Raw genomic sequence first — 20,469 nt, forward strand, 5'->3', positions numbered from 1 at the left:
ATTAGCTTAAAACATTTGCGCGCGTTTTCAACTCACTTGGAATTGGAAATGTGAATTCAAACTCTCTGCGTCCCCAGAGATAGATTGTGAACGCAACCTCGTCTGGCTATCACGATCGCGAAACACCTTAGCAATCTTGTGTTTACCAATTTCTTCACCTTCCCTGGACATGGTTTTTGTTTCTGTTCACCTTCCTCGAATGTAACATCAACGACACCACCGCAGCTGTCCTTTACCGCACCTACAAGAGTGGGCATCTCCACTTATCCTGTTTGCCGCTAATTATCAAGGACATTCGTCTCAACTATACCGGTCACTTCCGCCTGCAGGCCACTGAGGGGGAGGAGCAAGGCCAGAATGAAGGAGAGGGACCACCGTGGATTTTGACGCCATTCCTTGAAGTACCCCTACAAATATAGTACATACTGAACTAAAGATTAAAGCGTACGAAGGATATTGCATTCAGAAAACTATTGTTTTGCTTTTCATCGATATATTTTCAACCTTTCAATTATGGAAGAATCTCTTCTATTAAAGTAATGACACAAGCACAAACAGATGATTTTTGCCACCTCAAGTCATAGTGATTCAGAATAGCTACGATCTTATCTTACCAATAACTTGTCCAATCTCTTTCACAGCCCTTTAACAGTCCTTTTATTAGATTTGCGTGCATTAGAGACGTAAACAGAAAATAATGGGACAGTGTTATTCATAGTTTTCAGTCTTGAACGGTTGTCATGTTTTTCTTTTTACTTGCACATGTCACGCATCGCATTCGTGTCGAAAAACATTCAGCCTCTCTCAGTGAGCCGCAGTGGCCAGTGAATACAATTGATGTATTGGCAAACAGCGAGGAGATTGACTCTTTTAATCTTAGACTTTGGCAATAAAGAAACTAAATTAGGAAACCACAATGCTTCCCGCTTCAATCTAAAAATAACTGAATTGAAATCGATATACTTAGCCAACGCCCTGGTTTTCCCTCCCTGTCCCATCATTTTCTCATGAGATGTGCAACGAGTATATACCGACCTCAGGTTAGTTGGAGTGACTTGCACTGACTCCAGCGGCAGTAGTCCGTGGGAGTTTCGAGAATAGAAAGCCAGTCTCTTTATGATGCAAAGATACATACCTCTCAATTCTCCTTTTAAGCGCAGTGCTGAATAAATAAAAAAGAAATAAAATGTAAGTTATAGTAGTTTAGATTTAATGTTTTATGTTGTCGTTTATAATTACCTCTCAGATCCTCACCATTTTTGAACCTCTGGAGCGTGTCCCTGGCCTGCTTTCTTTCCTAAGTTTCTTTTGAGCTCTTCTTCCCTTTTACATTGTAAAACATCATTGAGTGGCGTGAAGATTTAGCTTGAGAATTGTTCTCCACGGTTTCCTTCCTTCGTTTGTTTTCTGTCGGGTTGAACAAGAAATCGTAAATAGAAGTTCTCAGCAGATAATTTCATCGACTCAAACCAAAAAAATTTGCTCACACAAGACATGAAATAATGCCAAAGCGTAATTTAAAATCCCAAAATGTAAAATTTTCACGTTACAGACATAAGTTCGTTGTATTATTCGTCAGCATCATGATCACTGCAGAGGCCTGAAGCCCAAGTTTATGACGTCATTTATAATTATGTCACATCAAGGGCTCATATCATCATTTGACTAGTCGAAGCAAAGATATTATCAAAAATCCCTTTGTCTTGTACAGGTATTATTAATTTTTCGGACATTTTAGCGCAAATGTTCCACGGATAAATTTTTTCTGGTAGGTGGGACGCTCTTAATTTCCGACTTCGCGACTTATAGAATGAGTAAATTCGCCTGAATTTGTGCGTTGAGGGATGTCGGAATAACTACAGAAAAATAATTCCTCTGCACCAATGTAATGATTCACACGTTTTCACCGGATGTTCCATGAGGACAGATTGAGCCAGCTTTAATCTACGTTTTACATTTGCACGAAATTGTAATGAATAAATTATGAAAGTACCGCATAAATATTAGAAAATTAGTGGTTTGAAGAACGAAGGAAAGTTCGCGAAATGAATTCTTTTAATTACACAAGTATGGCGTATAACTGCACATTGTCTATACTTATAGAACTTTAATTGTGCTTGAAAATTAGCGGTTCCCCATCAATATCGCTGATAGTTAGTCCAACGATATCTGCAAATTAATAATAGTAACAACATTTCATAATCCCTCATCATCAAATGCCATGTACCAACACTATAGAGAAAGGTTAGATGCCTAGAGGCCCAATCGCCGAGGAAGACTGTTCGGCAACAGTTTTAGGCTCGAGACATGTCAGGGGAACAACTTAGCTGGAAGCTTAACTGGTAGTACAAAGACACAATTACCATATTCAAAATGCAAATTTATAGCTGAAGTGTTGAGTTGTTGCCAGTATGTTCTTGTCTGTCAAAATGTTAAACAATTTTCCAATTTTCACTCATGCACGAATCACTAAGTTTAATATCAAGGCTTTTGGTGGAGACAGGGCATATCTGCTCTTTCTCGACCAAACGGCAGTTTTTTCAAGCAGAAATTCGGAATTTTTCTCTTTTTAGTTAGTGTGAACAACAAGTCAAGATGTTGGTCGATATAAAGACAAACGTTTTGCACAGATAACGTCAGAGTTTTTATACACCGCCCATCACCACAGCGTATGACAGCTTTCTTAAGGGAAAGCAGCTGGATTCATTAATCTATTCAGCCAGTGTCTACACATCTTCATTTTAGGTTTAACAATCAAACTGTAAATGCCATGGGTTGTTTTGCGTCGCGAAATAACAGAATCGAAATAGAAGTCTCAGTTGCTACGGCAACATCGACTTCAAGAATCAGAGACATTCCGCTGTCACACGAACAAAAATGCATTTTAAGATAATTTTGGCTGCTCATTGAGTTTTGAGAACAATGCTAATTAAGATGAATAGTGACAACAAGAAGAGAGGTAAAACATGCAAGTGTGAGAATTAAAAAGATAGTTTTAGATTTATGTTGTGTAATAGTTTATTCAAAGATGGTTGTTCTCTTTTAATATGAATAGCCTCTTTTATCTTAAGCTGAAAGCTGGTAGAGGCGTGATCTAAAACATGGAAGTTATCTGCTGAACACAGAGCGCGACAGTGCGGAGAATCTTTCAAATGCCTGAAAATGTGAGAGGCCTTGTCACTTACTAAGTGCTCTCTAACACATGTGGAAAAATTCCGGCAGGTTTCACCGACGTAACAGGCATTACACCAGCACATACTTATAGACCACTCGTGAACGGAGCCCGTCAGGGACAGGGTCTTCAGTTCACACCAAACAAGTTACCGATTTTGAAGGAAGAGAAAACCAGTTTGATATCCAAGTCATTGCAATAGCGCTTCATAAAATTGCGGATCTTTTTTTGAGTGATAGCAGAAAAGTGGCCTATGTAGGGTAGCTTAAAGTAGAACGTAGGTGAAGTGGTGGGAGGGGAACCCCGGGGATGATGATTGTTTTGAGTCCCGGTGATGAAACGGTTTATAATCTTCTCGATTAATTAAATGAGCAGGGAAAAGATTCTTTTTTAGAATATCAGTAAGTTTGTTAATGTCCTCGTGAAACCCTAACCAGGTGCTATTAATCTTGTAAGCCCTATCAACGAGTGTCTTAATGAGACCCATTTTGTAAGAGTACGAGGTGAAGCTGAAATAATTAGTTAGTAACCCAGTGAAAGTGAAAAACCCAGTGCAAAGAGAAACACAATCTTATCAGTTGGGAGAATTTTTCTTCAGAACTTGGGAGTTCATGAGTTAATTAATATAAACTAAGGTAAATGAACAATTATCTTCAAGTTAAATTAAAAATAGCTTCAAAACACTTCACACGAAATACACTGATATTATACAAACCATGCTTAGTTGAAACTGTCCCAGCATGTCTTTAAAATCCTAGTTACATTATATTCAACCATGTGTGAGGATAACTATTACATTTTATACCAGCATTTACCAATGGTAGTTACAATAATTTGCAAAACTAAGATTGATTTTACAAAGCTTTCTTCTAAAACAGCAATGATACAGTATATCTTAAAACTTTTGACCACATAACGGGTTCTAATTACAAAAATACCAAATTATAAATTCTTAAACCTAACAAAGATATTATCAGACATCTTCAAACCATGCTGAGGTAAATTTAAAGCGATGAAAAAATTTCAAGTGATGTTCAACAATTAGAAGTTTTATCCTGAAGCCCTGAACGTTTTCAATTACGCACTAGGTTTACATTAAATAATGAGCCTTTTCACCAATATAATTCCCATTAAGGACTAAATGGCTTACGTTAACTGCTTCTCTCATTTATAAGCGTAAATATTTTCCTACTAGAAACAACAAATTCCATGTCACATACATTAAAAGTCATATCTATGGAAACTTTAATTATAGTGAACTCTGCGTCCCTCTTTCCTAGTTTAGATTACATGGACAATTTTCAGCCTCTCTGTCGTCGTTCTTTAAAACGAACGGAGAAGTGTTTGGTAAAACGGACAAAAATTGGCCAGACTCGTTTGATTGATAACAGGGTTGTAGCCAGCTTTTTGACTAAATGTAAGCCTCTTCCCTCACAAATTTCAGTTTTTGTTTCAACATTTGCAAGAGTCATATTATCTTTTAGTAAAAGTCAAGCAAGCAGAAAACAATTGTAGGCCAGGCCTACGGGACTAAAGGCTGGCTACACCCCTAAAAGTAGGTGTAATGTCTCTAACATATGGTTAGTAAATTTAATAACATCATCTCTGATGTTTACTTCTTCAAATTAAGCTTAGAATGGCAATCTTGGCACTGACAGAACTAGATTGCATTAAAATGGATTGAGTTGGAAATAGTAATCAATTTTTTTGTAAAGATGAAGGTAAATTGTAACAAAGTAATTTATGATGTAGAAAACGGTCTAAGATCAATTCACATATTCAAACAAAGTTTTGGAAATAAAAATTCGCCAACTTCTGCAAATGACGAATTGTTTCTTTGCTTATCAAAAGCTTAGAGCATAAAGGTAATTAAAATCCGGTGGAAAAGCCCCAGGTTGGGTAAAAGAAATAAACTTTACATTATTTTCCATACAACTGATTGTTATACAGGAACAGAGCTTAGTGACATGTTGGTGGAAATGGAAACCTCGTTCATAACAGAGGCCTTGTTGCATTTCGTTCTCTTCGCAAGCATTCAAATTTGTTAAGGTAACAAAGAATGACAATTCCACTGATCAAAATATAATGAAATAGACTGGTTTATTTCTTCACCATAGTAAAGTTGCACATCTCAAGTTCCATTTAACAAAAAAATAAAAAGGAAAGAAAAATAGCCAAAAATTGTTTAAAATAGAGAAACATTTAAACCTTCCAAGTTCCTACTTCATTCTTTTGAGATGAAAAAAAACATTTTCTCATTTATTTGATTTTCTATTCATATTTTCTCTTTCCTTTGCCATCAGGTCAAACGTGAGGTCATCTCCAATCAGCAAAAAGGGCGCCCAGTATTTGATGTCGTGGAACTCATCTGATTCTCTGAGGCTTTTCATGGCCAGGTTCAGTGACTTGCTTGTAGGTTTACCTTCTGCAAGGTGTTGATAAAAGCATTTCATGAACTGGAGAGTAGCCTCGTCATCAATCGCCCACAGGGACACCACAACAGACCGAGCACCAGCCCCCATAAAAGCGCGCGCAATGCCAACCACACCTTCGGCCTTGATCTCGCCCCGACCACTGTGGCAGCAACTGAGCACAACAAGTTTGGTGCGAAGTTGAACATTCAACACATCTCGAATCGTTAAAATGTAATCCTCCTTCTCCGTAGGCACAGTAGATATTCGGTCTAGGTCAGGTGTAAGAGCAATTTCGCCAGTTTCCGGACATCCGTGTGCTGCAAAGTGAACAAGGGAAACGGAACTGAGTCTTTTCAACACCTCACGTTTCGTGGCCTGTCTGCCAGTGATTGGCGTGATATTTAGAATTTTTCCGATCATTTTTACTTCTTCTTTCGCACACGGAAGCTGCTCGAGGACTTTTTCTCCCTCACTGTTAGTAACCTCAGATACCCACGGATCTCCTACAAGTAACGCACCACTGCTTTTGTGATAATCATCTGGGCAATCGGCAATGAGTCTAAGACTTGCTAACGATGGAGCGACTCGGATTGTGAACGATTCACACAGGTATTTAGAATTACCATCCTTCAATGCAGCGTAAGGAGCGATCCACAGGGGTCCATCAGGAATAATGAGTAGCTCATCCCCTTCAATCAGGTCAGCCACCGGCTTCATAACGATATCATACAAAGTGCTCAAGCATCCGTCTTGTTGGATGTGAGGTTGAGGGTCGGCTTCTTTGGTTTTCTCATCCACTTTTGAACGGCCCTCCCTCAAAGCATCTAAAGATCGATTCTCGCATCTCACATTAGAACGAACACCAAGTTGTGTATAAACACCGAGCATGAACGACTCAAAGGACTGGCTAGATCCACTATTCTCTGAAACAAAACCTTTGAGTTTACTTTGTCTTAACTGAACTTGTTTTCCTTCGGACACAACCCAAAGATTGACGTTAGCCTCGTCCACTGCCTGAAAGACAGTGTTTGATGGAACGTTTTTTAAAACAACGCAATCTTCATCTTCTCCCTTGTGCTGACTTGTTCCACCACAAAAACTGGATTCCATGAGGTCGGTCAGAGCTTGAGCTCGTCCTTTCTCAGCAACAAATAAGGCTTCATCTACATTACCTTGTTCTACGAGAACTCTCCACAAACTCGTATACGCCATTTGATGCTGATTTCGAAAATATACTTTCCACTCATCTTTAGATTTTAAAAGTACTCTCAAGAGATTGAATAAGTTTATGCTAGCTTGGTAATGTTCAACGGCTTTTGGCAGTACACCTTGCAACTCAAAAACGTATCCTACTGAATAGTAGGCCATTGCCTCCAAGCATTTGTCTCCTACTTCTTTAGCTATTTTAAGATTTAGGTCGTGGTACTCTATGGCTTTTTTGAAATCACTCAGACGGCGATAAGCATTGCCAAGATTGCCATAAGCACCACCCTCCCCATGCCTGTCTCCTACTTCTTTAGCTATTTTAAGATCTAGGTTGTGGTACTCTATGGCTTTTTTCAAATCACCCAGACTAAAATAAGCATTGCCAAGATTGCCATAAGCAACACCCTCCCCATGCTTGTCTCCTACTTCTTTAGCTATTTTAAGATCTAGGTTGTGGTACGCTATGGCTTTTTTGAAATCACCCAGACTAAAATAAGCATTGCCAAGATTGCCATAAGCACCACCCTCCCCACGCTTATCTCTTACTTCTTTAGCTATTTTAAGATGTAGGTTGTGGTACTCTATGGCTTTTTTCAAATCACCCAGACTAAAATAAGCATTGCCAAGATTGCCATAAGTACGACCCTCCCCAAGCTTGTCTCCTACTTCTTTAGCTATTTTAAGATGTAGGTTGTGGAACTCTGTGGCTTTTTTTAAATCACCCAGACGGCCATAAGCATTACCAAGATTGCCATAAGCACCACCCTCCCCATGTTTGTCTCCTACTTCTTTAGCTATTTTAAGATGTAGGTTGTGGTACTCTATGGCTTTTTTGAAATCACCCAGACGGCTATAAGCATTGCCAAGATTGCCATAAGCACTACCCTCCCCATGCTTGTCTCCTACTTCTATAGCTATTTTAAGATGTAGGTTGTGGTACTCGATGGCTTTTTTGAAATCACCCAGACTAAAATAAGCATTGCCAAGATTGCCACAAGTGTTACCCTCCCCATGCTTGTCTCCTACTTCTTTAGCTATTTTAAGATCTAGGTTGTGATACTCTATGGCTTTTTTGAAATCACTCAGACTCTGATAAGCATTGCCAAAATTGCCATAAGCACTACCCTCCCCATGCTTGTCTCCTACTTCTTTAGCTATTTTAATGTGTAGGTTGTGGTACTCTATGGCTTTTTTGAAATCACCCAGACGGCGATAAGCATTGCCGAGACTGCCATAAGCACCACCTTCCCCATGCTTGTCTCCTACTTCTTTAGCTATTTTAAGATGTAGGTGGTGGTACTCTATGGCTTTTTTGAAATCACCCAGACGGCCATAAGCATTGCCAAGATTGCCATAAGTGTTACCCTCCCCATGCTTGTCTCCTACTTCTTTAGCCTTTTTAAGATATAGGTTGAGGTACTCTATGGCTTCTCCTCCCGGATTATAGAGGTCTACGACTTTCTTGACATCACCTGAACTTGCACTACCAAGGTCATGACTAATAGGATCTTTTTCCTCCATGGAGTTATCTCCCACTTCACTAACAGACTGAAGTCTTAATGACAACAAGATCCTATTGTTTTTGTCAATCTTTTTTATGTTAAGGGTTAAAAATGTGGAAAAACAAAAAAGATTATGTTTCTGATCATATTGACATGTAATAGTCCAAATTTAACATTTGCGTGCTTGGTTCCCAAGCTTCTGAACAAGAGCAATGACTAAGGGTGACCTTCTTATGATAAAAACTGAGTAGCACTTGCTCAATTTTTAAATTAATACAGCTTTAACATCAGACAAATGTTTTACAGCAGTGGAAGAAGAAATTAGTCTACAACACAAATACATGTCTTTAAAATTTTTATTTGTTCATAGGAAAGCACAACGAAAGTTTCCGAGTTTCTAAGTGGTGGAAAAAGGTTGAAGGCAAGAAAATCTGCATAAGATATGTAAACATTACCAAGCTTTTTGTACCGGCTTGTTTTAGAGAGATCATCTACCCAAGTACTATGTATAAACTGGATGAATATTAGTTTTTTAACCCTTTAACTCCCATGAGTGACCAAAAGAGAATTTCTCCTTTCAATAGCAATACAATATCAGCAGGTAAGTGTTGATAGTAAAGAAAAATATATCAATTTGAGGATAATTAGTTGATCCAACCCTGAATTCTCTGCACTAACATTACATTACAAGAATTGTATGGTTGACAGTAAGGATAATTACAATTTGGTCTGGGAATTAAAGGGTTATCTAAACTAATGTACCAGTTATTGGCATGGATAGTAGAACTAAGTCAAATTGGCTAAAAGGAGTAATTTCATTAATAAGTCATGAGGTAATAACTTCTCCTATGTTTTTCAATCAAACACACTTAAAGTATATGAGCTGACAAGTTCCCATCATAATTAATTCTTTGTATTTTCTCCCTGGAAACATCAAATTATGGAAACTTTTTCCATTACACCCTGGTTAAAAATGAAAGATTCCTTCAAAGGATACGGCTTGTCCCTTATCACACCAAGTGATTGCTTCTTCAAATCTCTTCAGTTCAACACAAGCAGTGGCTCCTGTAGGCAACAACATAAAAAAAAGCATATTATTTCTGTAGCTCAATTCTGAAAAAAGAACCTGAAACCATTGAAAGCATTACAGACCAGAAGAAAAAAAGACAAAACAAAACAAAACAAAAAACTGAATGGAAAAGAATAAACAGGCCCTATTAGGTTTCAGTTAGATTTATTTAGCTTTTAAGACAACTGAAACTTCTAAGAACATTTAAATTGGGACCGATAATTCCTTACCTAAAGAGTTACATAAGTCTTGATCCTTACTTCCTTTTAAAACAGCTAGATAGTTACTTAACATATCTGATACCTGTGACTACCTCACTCAGTGAGCTTAAGGAACTAATTAAAAATACTTGTGCTGAAATTTTGCTTTGCATTCCCCATAAAGTTCTTCATCCAGCTCAAAATAATATTCTCATCATAATTAATGGAAAGTAAAAATATAAGGTGGGATCCCACCAATCCCACCTGGGATCCCAGGTGTGTCCCAGGTGGGATCCCGTCTGGTATTATGGAACATCCAGCATGGGATCCCGCCACTTGAAGTTGGGATCCCACCTTAAATTCCTAATAGCATCCCACCTGGGAAAGCACATCCCAGGCGGGATTAAACCTAGAATCCAGCAATCCCTCTGGGCATCCTGCCTCAAATTTCAGATAGATTCCCACCCAGGAAATCATATCTCAGGCGGGATTGCACCTGGGATCCTGCCAATCTTGTGTTTTCCAGTTTAGTCACATTTAGGAGATTTTCGTTATCGCTCCTGCACACTACTAACAAGTCTTGTTTCAAAAACATTTTCAGATCAGAGTTTCAAATAAAGCAAATTGAAGAAGTCATTTAAAAGATGTATTTTCTCGAAGGGAACAGTGACCACCTCTGTCTTGTCCGCATGCCAAATATTTGCGGAGTGTGTGGATGATCCATAAGTAATGGAACTCTCGCAAAAATGTTTTGTAAGAATAAAAACAGCAAAACAATATTTTCGTAGGGATATGTAAATCCTGACTAGGATCCCAGGTAGAATGCATAAGTCCTGCCTAAACTCCCGGGTGGGATGCAGAAATCCCACCTAAGATCCCGGGTGGGATGCAGAGATCCCACATTTAATACGGGATCCCAGGTGGGATCAAATTTTCATCCCTGGTGGGAAAGGTGGGATCCCACCACCTAAGGCGGGATCCCTCCATTCCCACCTGGGATCCTGGGTGGGATTGCCAGGATCCCGCCTATATCCCACCTGACATTTTACCTGGATAATTAATGGAAAGTAGTTGCATAGCAGTCAAGAGCTGGATTCAAGTGTACATCAGGGTATTGACTTCTTAATTAAAGACAATTGAGACAAGATTGAACTCCTCATTTAACCTCAGTTAACCTTGGAGTGTTGATTTCTTTTTTTATTATTACTATTATAGCACAGCTAACATATCTAACCTCTCACAATTGCCTTAAGGAAAGTTGGATTTAACTCAATGGCTGCTTCTGCATCCCTTAGTGAATCCTGGTGATTTCCTGTTATCAAAATAAATATCTCTGATTAGCCATACATGTAGCAAACCAACCACCACTCCATTATGATAATTTTGGGAAAAACTTGCAATGCTCACTGATATCTGGGGTAAGAGGTTACTTCTTTGTATATTTGAAAGGCCAATTAAAATAAGATGTATATTTTTCTGGGAATTGCATCAAAAATTATCACCAGAAAACATCTCAGAAAACTACTACTGACAACTCAATAGCTTCAAAAAGAGAAAAAAAAAATGCATATTAAAGCTCTCATCATCTTACCAAGTTTAAAATGTGCAATAGCCCTGTTGTTGTGCAGTTTGGCCTTCAGTTCTTTCTCATTGCAGTTCATTTTAATTCCTTTGGTGTAAAAATGAATGGCATTGATGAAATCTCCTTTCTTGAAGGCCTCATTACCCTCATTTCGATAGACATCAGCTATGGCTGCAAAGAAAAAATGAAAAATAATTTTTGTCAAAGTCTGTGGTTATAGTTAATAATTATCTGTGGTTGTAGTTAATTAGTGTATAAGCAAAGCTGCCAAGATCTGGAGATTTAAAATCTGCAGATTTCTCCTTTTGCACCTGCCTGACTTGACCCATCCCTGAAAAGCTGAGAGAATGTGTGCAGTCCCCTCACAGGACACACTCTATTCAGTAAATTCATGAGAGTTTTCTGGTTGGAAGCTCAACTAAGCAAACTCAGTTGCTGTTAGTTGTGGTTGTTGTTTAGAAGAAAGTGTAATCCCTACTTTCAAACAATCTAAGTGCAATCAAGAAAATTAGAGCCTCATTCTGTGTCTGTGAGACTCCCTGATAATCAGGAAGAGTCGGCATACTAATATATAGATTTAGCAAAGCCTAAAAGCAGAGCTGGTTTTTTCTTTTTTTTCTCCCGCACGTCTCAACGCCTTGCCCCAGCCAGGACTAGAACCCCAGTCGTCTTACTTGGAGCCCATAAAAACCAGAAGCATATTTAACAAATAGAGAAGCCTTGACTGTGCTCTGTTCTGTTGTAAAGCACGCAGGAAGCGGCTAGAGCACGAAAGAAGTGTAGGGGGAAACACGAGACGTAGTCGAGTGTTTCTCCCTACTTCTTGAGTGTTCTAGCCGCTTCCTAAGTGCGTTACACCAGAACAGAGCACAGTCAAGGCTTCTCTATTTGTTTTATAATAAAGAATCCGTTAAATTCCCCAAGAATTACTTTCAATTTTCAAACAAATCTTATTTCCAAAGCGAACAACAGTGTCGTCAGCATGCTCTATACTCTCATAAAGCACGCTACAATAAGCCAATCAGAATTCCTGTTAGAATGGTTCAAATAATCTGATTGGCTGTACAAGACTAAAGCTGTCAAAAATGTCAAACCATCAAAGTTCATAAACCATCAAAGTTCATATTCTGCATTAGTTTACAAACTAAAATAGCTCGGCATGTCGAATTTAACACTTTTGCCTGAAGTTTTTCAGTTTCTAATACAGGATCTGAAAGTGAAATGTTCAGTGAAATTCGGCCCAATCGTGGCTCACAAAAATACGCAAGTTATTTCACATTACAAGTAGAAAACAAACTGTTCAAGGCGAGTGTATTATGAATGAACAACAGCCGAATTCACCAAGACAAAAAGATCGCTCGGAATGACAGCGCCGTAAAACTCGGTTGCAGTGACTGATCTGGCCTTCCACTCAACGCATCGGAAAGGTAATCAGGACAAGCTCTTATTTTTTCACTCGAAGGGTAGTCGATTTAGTTCCTAAGGCTTGCTCCACTGCGATGACCGAAGATCGCCATGATTAGCTAGCCGCGATAGACCTTAAGTCTTTGACACCGTCATGATTAGTATGAATTTTAACAGTTATGCCAGCTTATATTTTTCACAATTCCTGTTTTTTTCTAGTTGAAATCGAAACTTTATATACTATACAAGTGTTAGCTGTGTTTGATTTTTATTACCGTACGTAAACTCGCAATCTAACTGAGCGTGAAAACCGTTAAAAAAACTCGGACTGTCTATCTTGTTTTATCTTTGAGGATTTTTGTCTCTGCTCACGTTACAGTAACGAAAATTACTGCGCCTGGCATTTTTGCAAACCTTTACTTGCTTGTTCCGAAATTTCACTTTTATTAACGAAAGAAAAGCTAGAAAGAAGTCCCGGAAAAGGTCGGACATAGTACGATTTGGCAGATGGCGACGACAGCTTTAGCTCAGTTCTATGCTCTATACTCTCATAGAGCACGCTCTTTCAACCAATGACAGTACGTGTTATATCCGAGCTTTATTATAATACCTCATAAAAACCAGAAGCATATTACTTATAAAAAAATAGTTATTATATAAATGATAAGAAAAATGATAAAGAAGATGAGATTAATATTTATAATGATGTTAATAATGTGGGTGACAACAGTGGTAATAATAATGATAAGAATTTAACATCACTCTATTTGAAGCAAACCCCTGGGCATTTAAACTTTGAGAGATAGGTTTCCTAAAATTTCTATTTCACAAGCAAAATCAATAATGTGTTCAAATGCCCCACACAATTTTTATGCAAAAAACAAAATAATTAGCAACCTGACTTTCAACTAATTGACCAAGCTTTAAAACCTAGACCTTGTAGACTTTTTTGTTCTCAGCCATTTGTTAGTGAAAGTTCACTATCAACCTGTAGTGTATTTATGGATTTAACACAAACAGTAAACAACACCTTTGAAAGGAATCCAATACGTTGTTTTGTTGTTCTGTTGTTGCGATGTTGGTAATTAAAATTAACAACATCGCAACACGTATGCTCCGCTATACAAACAAGAGGGGTGGGGAGGGTAGAATTAAACATTCACAAACAATACACTACCTTAACCCTTTAAACCCTAAGAGTGACCAGCATCTCACTTCTCCTTACAGTAATACTGCTGAATCATTCACTAAGCTCATGAGAATAAAGGAAATGATCACCAACCTAAGAAGCATTGATCTTCAAATGAATTCTCTTTTTCAGTACCACAAGAAACATACAAAGAATAGTATGGAGAATATGGATACTGATGTTAGGGTGTCAAGGGTTAAACACCTCCATATTCAATGATATAACACTTGCACTCTACTGGAAATTGGTTCAAACTTTCAATTTAATGTTGCATAATATAATGGAAAGATGATGATGATGACAGTACTTATGATGCAAACTTACAAAATGGATGTTATATGATGATCAAATAAAGTCTTTACTTATTATAACTTTGTGTACTTGCTTTGAACTTTGAGAAAAGAAAATAACAAAACTGACATAGATCCTCTCAGTCAATGAACAACATATTGTAATCATAGATTGAAGAGAGTCATGACTGGCCAAACATCCTTTAAAGTGGTCATGTAGTGTATTAATGTCGTTCTCCACATCTGCTTACATTCTTGAAACTGGTGGAATAGAAAACATTTTAACAGTGACTAACTGAAGCCAAAGTTGAACCTGGCTCACCTCGTAAAGTGTCCTCATCAAAATCTGGAGCATTTTCTTTGTCAGGTAAGTCTTCATTTTCAGATGGAACCTTAATTGGACTTCTTTCTTTAGCCATAGCAACTGTAAGGAGATGCTTCTTGCAAAAAGTTGCTGTTTTAAGTCATCCTGGCCTGAAAAAGAAGATGGTTGCAAGCTGTAGCTTAACATATTACCCTATTGTAAAACATCTTTTCCCTTCTGAGAATCGGAGGGATACATAGACACCAAACCATAAGCAATTAATATTAATAGCAAACTAAAAGTAGCAAGAGAACAAAAGATTTATATACTGAAGGAAACAAGCATTAAATTAAATATTACATGAACAGTAATTCACTTCTCATTACAATAAATTTCAAGATTTACTTAAGACATTCCCAATTAACTGAAATAAATTGGGCAAAAATCAACATCTGTGTGTTTCAAGTTCATATAATTTGTAACAGTAACAATTTAAATCATTTAAACTAAGAGGTGGTAGGTAGTTAGGTCACATCTGGATTTGAAAAGCAGCCTGTCCAGGGCCTGAGCTTTAATTAATCCTGGTTTCCTCACATGAAGCAACTGGGAGTATTACTACCCAACCCTGGACAGGATGCAAGTCCATTCCACTGTTATTCCCCCCCCCCCCTTTCACCCCCCCTAACATTTTATCAGGTTTCTCTAACTAATTTTTGCTACCCATTTATACTCCTGGGTGGAGACAGACACTGTAAGAATAAAGTGTTTTGCACAAGAACACAACACATTGACTGGAACCACCTCACTAATCATAAGACCACCATGTCTCCACAAGAGGAGACAGTTTATGCTGACTCCTTTCTCATAAGAAACAAATTTTACAACACCAAAGAAAAATTGTCTTATCTGATTTTTAAATAGGGATTACTAGTCAAAACTTGTAAAAGATATATTTCTTTAATTCAATTTCCCACAGTTGAACTGACATCCATATTTGTATAGGTGAGTGTTCATTCCACTGTTACACTTTAATCACTGGAAATCAATTGTACTGGAATTTAAAATAGCCAGAGATACATGTACACTGTAGATTATTTTTACAAAAGCCAGACTAAATTCTAACTAACCAGTTAAGCACCAGGGCTTTACTGGGGAATATTGGCCCAAGGTTGTGGCAGTATAGAAATGGCATAGTACCAATATTTCCCAGTACAGCTCAAGAAAGAAAGGTAATTGTCATGCACTAATGTCACTTGAACTAAACAAGTTTGCTTGAAATTTACATGTTTAGGATGATCACTGTCTGTATGGTGTGATGATGGTCTAGGTGGCAAAATCCTGACCAAGTAAGAACCAATCAGAACTTTTTATTTACCTAAAGCCTACCTTGCCATGTGATAACATAGATTATCACCAGACACATACTTGGATGTGTGCAGCCTCATGCAAAACTTTATCAGTTTTATTGTGATCATTGATTGATCATATATTGATTAGAAGATGACAAAAGGTAAAACTTTACTCAGATACCAATGAATCATTACCAGTTGATGAATCGGATTCCTAAAACTTGAATGTAGTTAATTGAAAGGACGCTTCCAATAAATCACTAGCTGGCATTTGAAGTAAAATCAACCTGTCTCAATATTTAACAAGGAAATCAGTATAACAGTATAGTTTAGAAGGACAATCTAAGCAGTCTATCCAAAAGAAAAAATTACTTTCTAACTATTAAATTATAAACATAAGCACATGAAATAAGCTGAAAATGTTTATCGCTTTTTGATTAAATGCATCTTAAATACGGGAGCAATTTAAGTTAACACATAATCTAGACATGAAAGATACGCTCCACATGCACATGACACGGAAACGAAACTGAAAGTGTTTCAGTCATCAGGGCTTGCACTAAATCAAATCGGTAATTTGGAGATTCCTTTTAACTCTCCCAAATTAATTTTTTTTAAAGTAAATGCCGAGTATTGGCTGAGAATTTTTTTTAAATTCGACAGTTGTAACATGTTCATGTAGGCACAGCTGAATTAGTTTACAAGTAACACTAAGCGTCAATACAATTAATACGCGCCAGAATCAAATAAAAGTTGGCAATCCTCGTCAGTTAACTGTAGGAACGTCTTACATTGCTGGACATCAGAGAAATTAGGACAGATTGAGAACATTTGAAGGAGAAAATGTTACCTGAGAAACTCCAAATAAAAGTATTTACCTTATATTCACAAATCTGATTCAACCATGCGTTCTTACTTCTGTCGCGGAAATGCAAGGCACGTTTGACTGATTTACGACCTTGATTCCTCAATCCATCATGGAAATGTTTGAAAGAAAGTCACTAAGACTGAGAAAGTACCAAGAAAGACTCGGAAGCTATATTGTAGAGCGAAGAATCCCAATGGCGGGTTGCGAAAATGATGGGGGATTCCCCTAGCCCATAAGTCTGTGCAAGCTTAAGGCCGGAAGTGCCTACTCAACGTGTTTATTTACATAAAAATTCAGTATTTCTCGCACGCTTCTCGCATCTTTTAAGGTCCACTACAATATTTCATCTTATTTTAACAAGTTCTCATTAACACTCTTAAGTATTTCTAATATTAGAAACGAATTCCTCTCGGAATATATTCATATAAATTTTGCTGCAGCGTGAACATAGACTGTTCTTTATCTTATTCACATTTTGTGATTGCATGCCCTTTAAAGGAATTTAGAACCTAAAGGGTAAGTGACACCGCACTGGTTCAGGGAATACGTATCCAGTTTTTTTTTTTTCTGACAGGATTTTTAGGATTTTTTTTTTTTACCTGGCGTTTTGTCTCGCCCTACATGCTCGTTAAAATACAAACAGCGAGTGAAAATACATATATCTTAATAGACGTTTTGATGTGTAGTATCGCTGAGTATTTTTACGAGCTCAAGTTGTGCCGTATTTTGACGAGCCCGTAAGGTGGGTCAGAATACAAACAACCAGTAAAAATACTCATTAATTGCAATACTTCACACCAAAAACGTCTAATAAGTTATTTATTATCCTGCTGCTTTTTTTTCTGCTAAGTCTTTCTAGTCATTTCTCGTGAGGCGGGAAAGCAAAGCGGATAGAGAAGCGCAGCCGACCGGTTAAACAGGTTTTTTACAGTAAAAAAGTAGCCAGCTGTACAATATTGCAGTATACATGTGGTATATATATTCGCGTTATTTGAACTCTACTTTGTGCAGTTGGATTATAAACCTAAATTATCTTGTTGTACCCTTCACCAACGCAGCACCACAGATTCCTTAAAAACTAGTCCCATTTATTCATGCGTTGTTAATTACAATGCCCGCCGCTGGTGCCAGGCTAAAAGCAACTAAAAGAAGCCTAATCAGTAGACTGCATCTCTATATGCTGTTATTTTTGTTCCAATCAAATAGCGCGACGTTATTGGCTACAGTTGAAAGATAGTTGATGACGTAAAGCTTGATATGTTAGATTGAAAGGAATCTAAACAATTGAGCACAAATAATGTGCCTTGAAAATAAATACCTAACTTTCCATAAGTTTCAGACCAACACGTTAGGGCTCATAAAAGAAACTATTTCAACCGTGCGTTGACTGAATAAGAGACGAAATGGCCGAAGTCGCCTGGAAATTCAGAGAAGTTTCATCTTCAAAGCATACAAAGTGCTGTCTAGATAAATATAATTTAATATTCCCTCTGCTACGCTTCGGCGCGTTGATAATTTTATTTAAGGAAAACATTTCGCTACGCTGTAAACGATCTTGTCTTAGATTGGTCAAAAAACTGACAGGTGAAATCACGCGTTTTAATGAACTTTATTTTCTGATTGAATACAAAATTCTCGAGGGATTTGTTTGTGACGTCATGAGCGTGTACAATAGGAATATGAAGCACGCTCACGCAATTAAATTTGATTAGACAAATTTACGCGCTATGTTATAATTTGTTTTGATGGCTGTTTCTTTAATTCAAACAAAAAAGGAATTGAAAATCGAGGTGTACTAAATTTAAACGGGAAAAGATATCACGATATTTTTCATATCTTAAATATAAAGACAAAAGTAATCAATATTGAAATAAATTTTCGTTGGCTTTGATGTATCGACGATTCAATTTTTTTTTAATGTACTAAACAGGGTAGTTTGAAAACATGATGATTCTTTTTTCACAGGGAGCTGTAGCTGAATGTCATTTAGTTAACCCCGCTTTAACTTGGTATGTTTTGCTGATGTGATTGGAACACATTTTGTTCTTAAAACACTGGAGCTTGATGAACCCTGAGCCTTGAGTATGTCATTTCATTTGGAAATACCCAGGGGCATAGCCAGAAGGTTCGTGATTATCCTTCATGTTTTTATAGGAGGTTCTTAACTGAATAACTTTTTTAAAAATAGCAGAAACATTTAACCCTTTTACAACAGTTAAACCATCGGGTTGAAAATGTTATAAAAGAAGAAGCTAGAGTTGCTCTCGGCTACGCCTCGAGCAATTCTTACGCATCTTTCGTGCTCTCCAAACTTCCCGCGTGTTTCATATCTCGATGAACGGACGCTGACGTATGAATTACCAATTGTTAAGAAAAACTACTGGGAAAGCAAACATATGTTTCATACCTGTAAATTGTTATTTCCTTTAGTCGTACTTTAAGAACCTAACTGAGATTAATTTTCAACATGGCCCGTTGCTAAAGGCATATTTGTATATATACAAAAAAATCAAATCGAAAAATGTACGATAATTTATGCGCAATTAAGTTGTGCTACGCGTCAGAAGTTCGGTTATCAATTGGTTTTCAAGAGTTTTGTCGCAATTTCTTTGTCAATGAAAATGGAACATCTCGCGAAAGATACATTTTAATACCAAAAGTGTACCTGTATGTCTCTGTGACGAAATTTTCGTTGACAACCTTTGAGTATTTTATGATCACGAATCTTTAGGCTTAAACTGACAGCTTAAAAAGATATAATTATCAATATGCTACAATTATTTGTCTTTTAGCTACACAATACTAATTGCAGCCGTACGGGACAAGAATAAACTAGAAAAAGCACAAGTCGTCAAAGGCCTTTTTTTTCTATAACTCTTGCATAAGATAGCTCCAGCAATTGTTTTTATTTCACAATCTAAAATGTCCGGAATAAAAAACGGAAGTAACTTTTAAATCTATTTTGTCTGTTTTTACTTTGAATTCGATGTGTTTTTTAACAATTAAAAAATGTAATTCTCATTACCCTAAGCTTCGGACATATCAAATACAAATTTAATATGTTTACTACATGGAGGAGAAAGTTATATACAGCCAAGGAAAATAAAGTTAATCATGTAAGAAATTTTTAAACTGCCTTTGTCCTTTTTCAGATTTCGTGCTTTTTTCAAATTAAAAACATTTTACAATTACGGAAACAGCAAAGCTTTTTTTTTTCACTTAATTCTGTTGATGTTGTAGATAAACATAAAAAAGGTTCACCATTTAAAGAGTAACTTTAAATAAGGCTGGAGGACAAGAACCTTGGAGGATTTCAACACTTATCTTTCTTTATGTCGCGAATCCTAATTTGTCTTCAAAATACACATTTGAAATCTTCAGAGGAAGAACCATTTGCAATTCAAATATAAATCCAAAGATAGCTTGAACAAACTGGCATTGCAGTATTAAGTTTCAAGTGTCGGAACTTAAAACAGAAGATGAAGTTGAGCCAGGTTAGGTCACCTGTAGAAGTGTTGAACACCTCTAAAATTGTGTACACTTTCAAATGACTAAAGTAAACAAACCGAACTACATCATTAAAACTCGCCTTTGTATCATGTGTTAAGTGCTCTGATTATAGAGGTTCGTGGTTTTCTTTTCCTTCGGAGATTGCTTAAGGCTCAACTTACACAATTGGTTCCTAGGTGAGATTTAGGATGAGGCTTAGGTAAAAACGTCTTTGAGTCCGATTTTTGGAACTTTCGTTTCTTAGAGCAGAAATGTTATCGAATTGAAGCTCACTGTAACGGTGCTCCTTTCTTTTTGGAGCAATTCGCAATTTAGCTATGAAAGTAATTCACAGTTTCATTGGCTTTATTTACTTCGCTCCTTGATTGGTTCATAGAATTCGTGCTACCCCCTCAACCAATTAGTAGTGT

General features: G+C 37.2%; 1 protein-coding gene and 1 long non-coding RNA gene across 3 annotated transcripts in view; one reads left to right on the forward strand and one right to left on the reverse strand.

The window, feature by feature from the left end:
• The window catches only part of LOC149034666 (hsp70/Hsp90 co-chaperone CNS1 homolog), a 57,100-nt gene extending 39,924 nt beyond the window's left edge, over positions 1-17,176 (reverse strand). For both annotated transcript variants that reach the window (XM_089194439.1, XM_089194438.1), the window contains exons 1-3: positions 16,560-17,176; positions 14,351-14,502; positions 11,155-11,316 (exon numbers count right to left, since the gene is read on the reverse strand). In XM_089194439.1, coding sequence (XP_089050565.1) covers positions 11,155-11,316; positions 14,351-14,447 — 259 coding nt within the window. In that variant the 5' untranslated portion in view covers positions 14,448-14,502; positions 16,560-17,176. The remainder of the gene's footprint in view (positions 1-11,154; positions 11,317-14,350; positions 14,503-16,559) is intronic.
• LOC149034665 (uncharacterized) overlaps positions 1-20,469 on the forward strand; it is a 262,282-nt gene that overhangs the window by 45,698 nt on the left and 196,115 nt on the right. The gene's annotated exons all lie outside the window — the stretch shown is intronic.

Source organism: Pocillopora damicornis, chromosome 14, assembly GCF_964200805.1.
Source record: "Pocillopora damicornis chromosome 14, jaPocDami1.2, whole genome shotgun sequence".
NCBI classification, from domain to species: Eukaryota; Metazoa; Cnidaria; class Anthozoa; order Scleractinia; family Pocilloporidae; genus Pocillopora; species Pocillopora damicornis.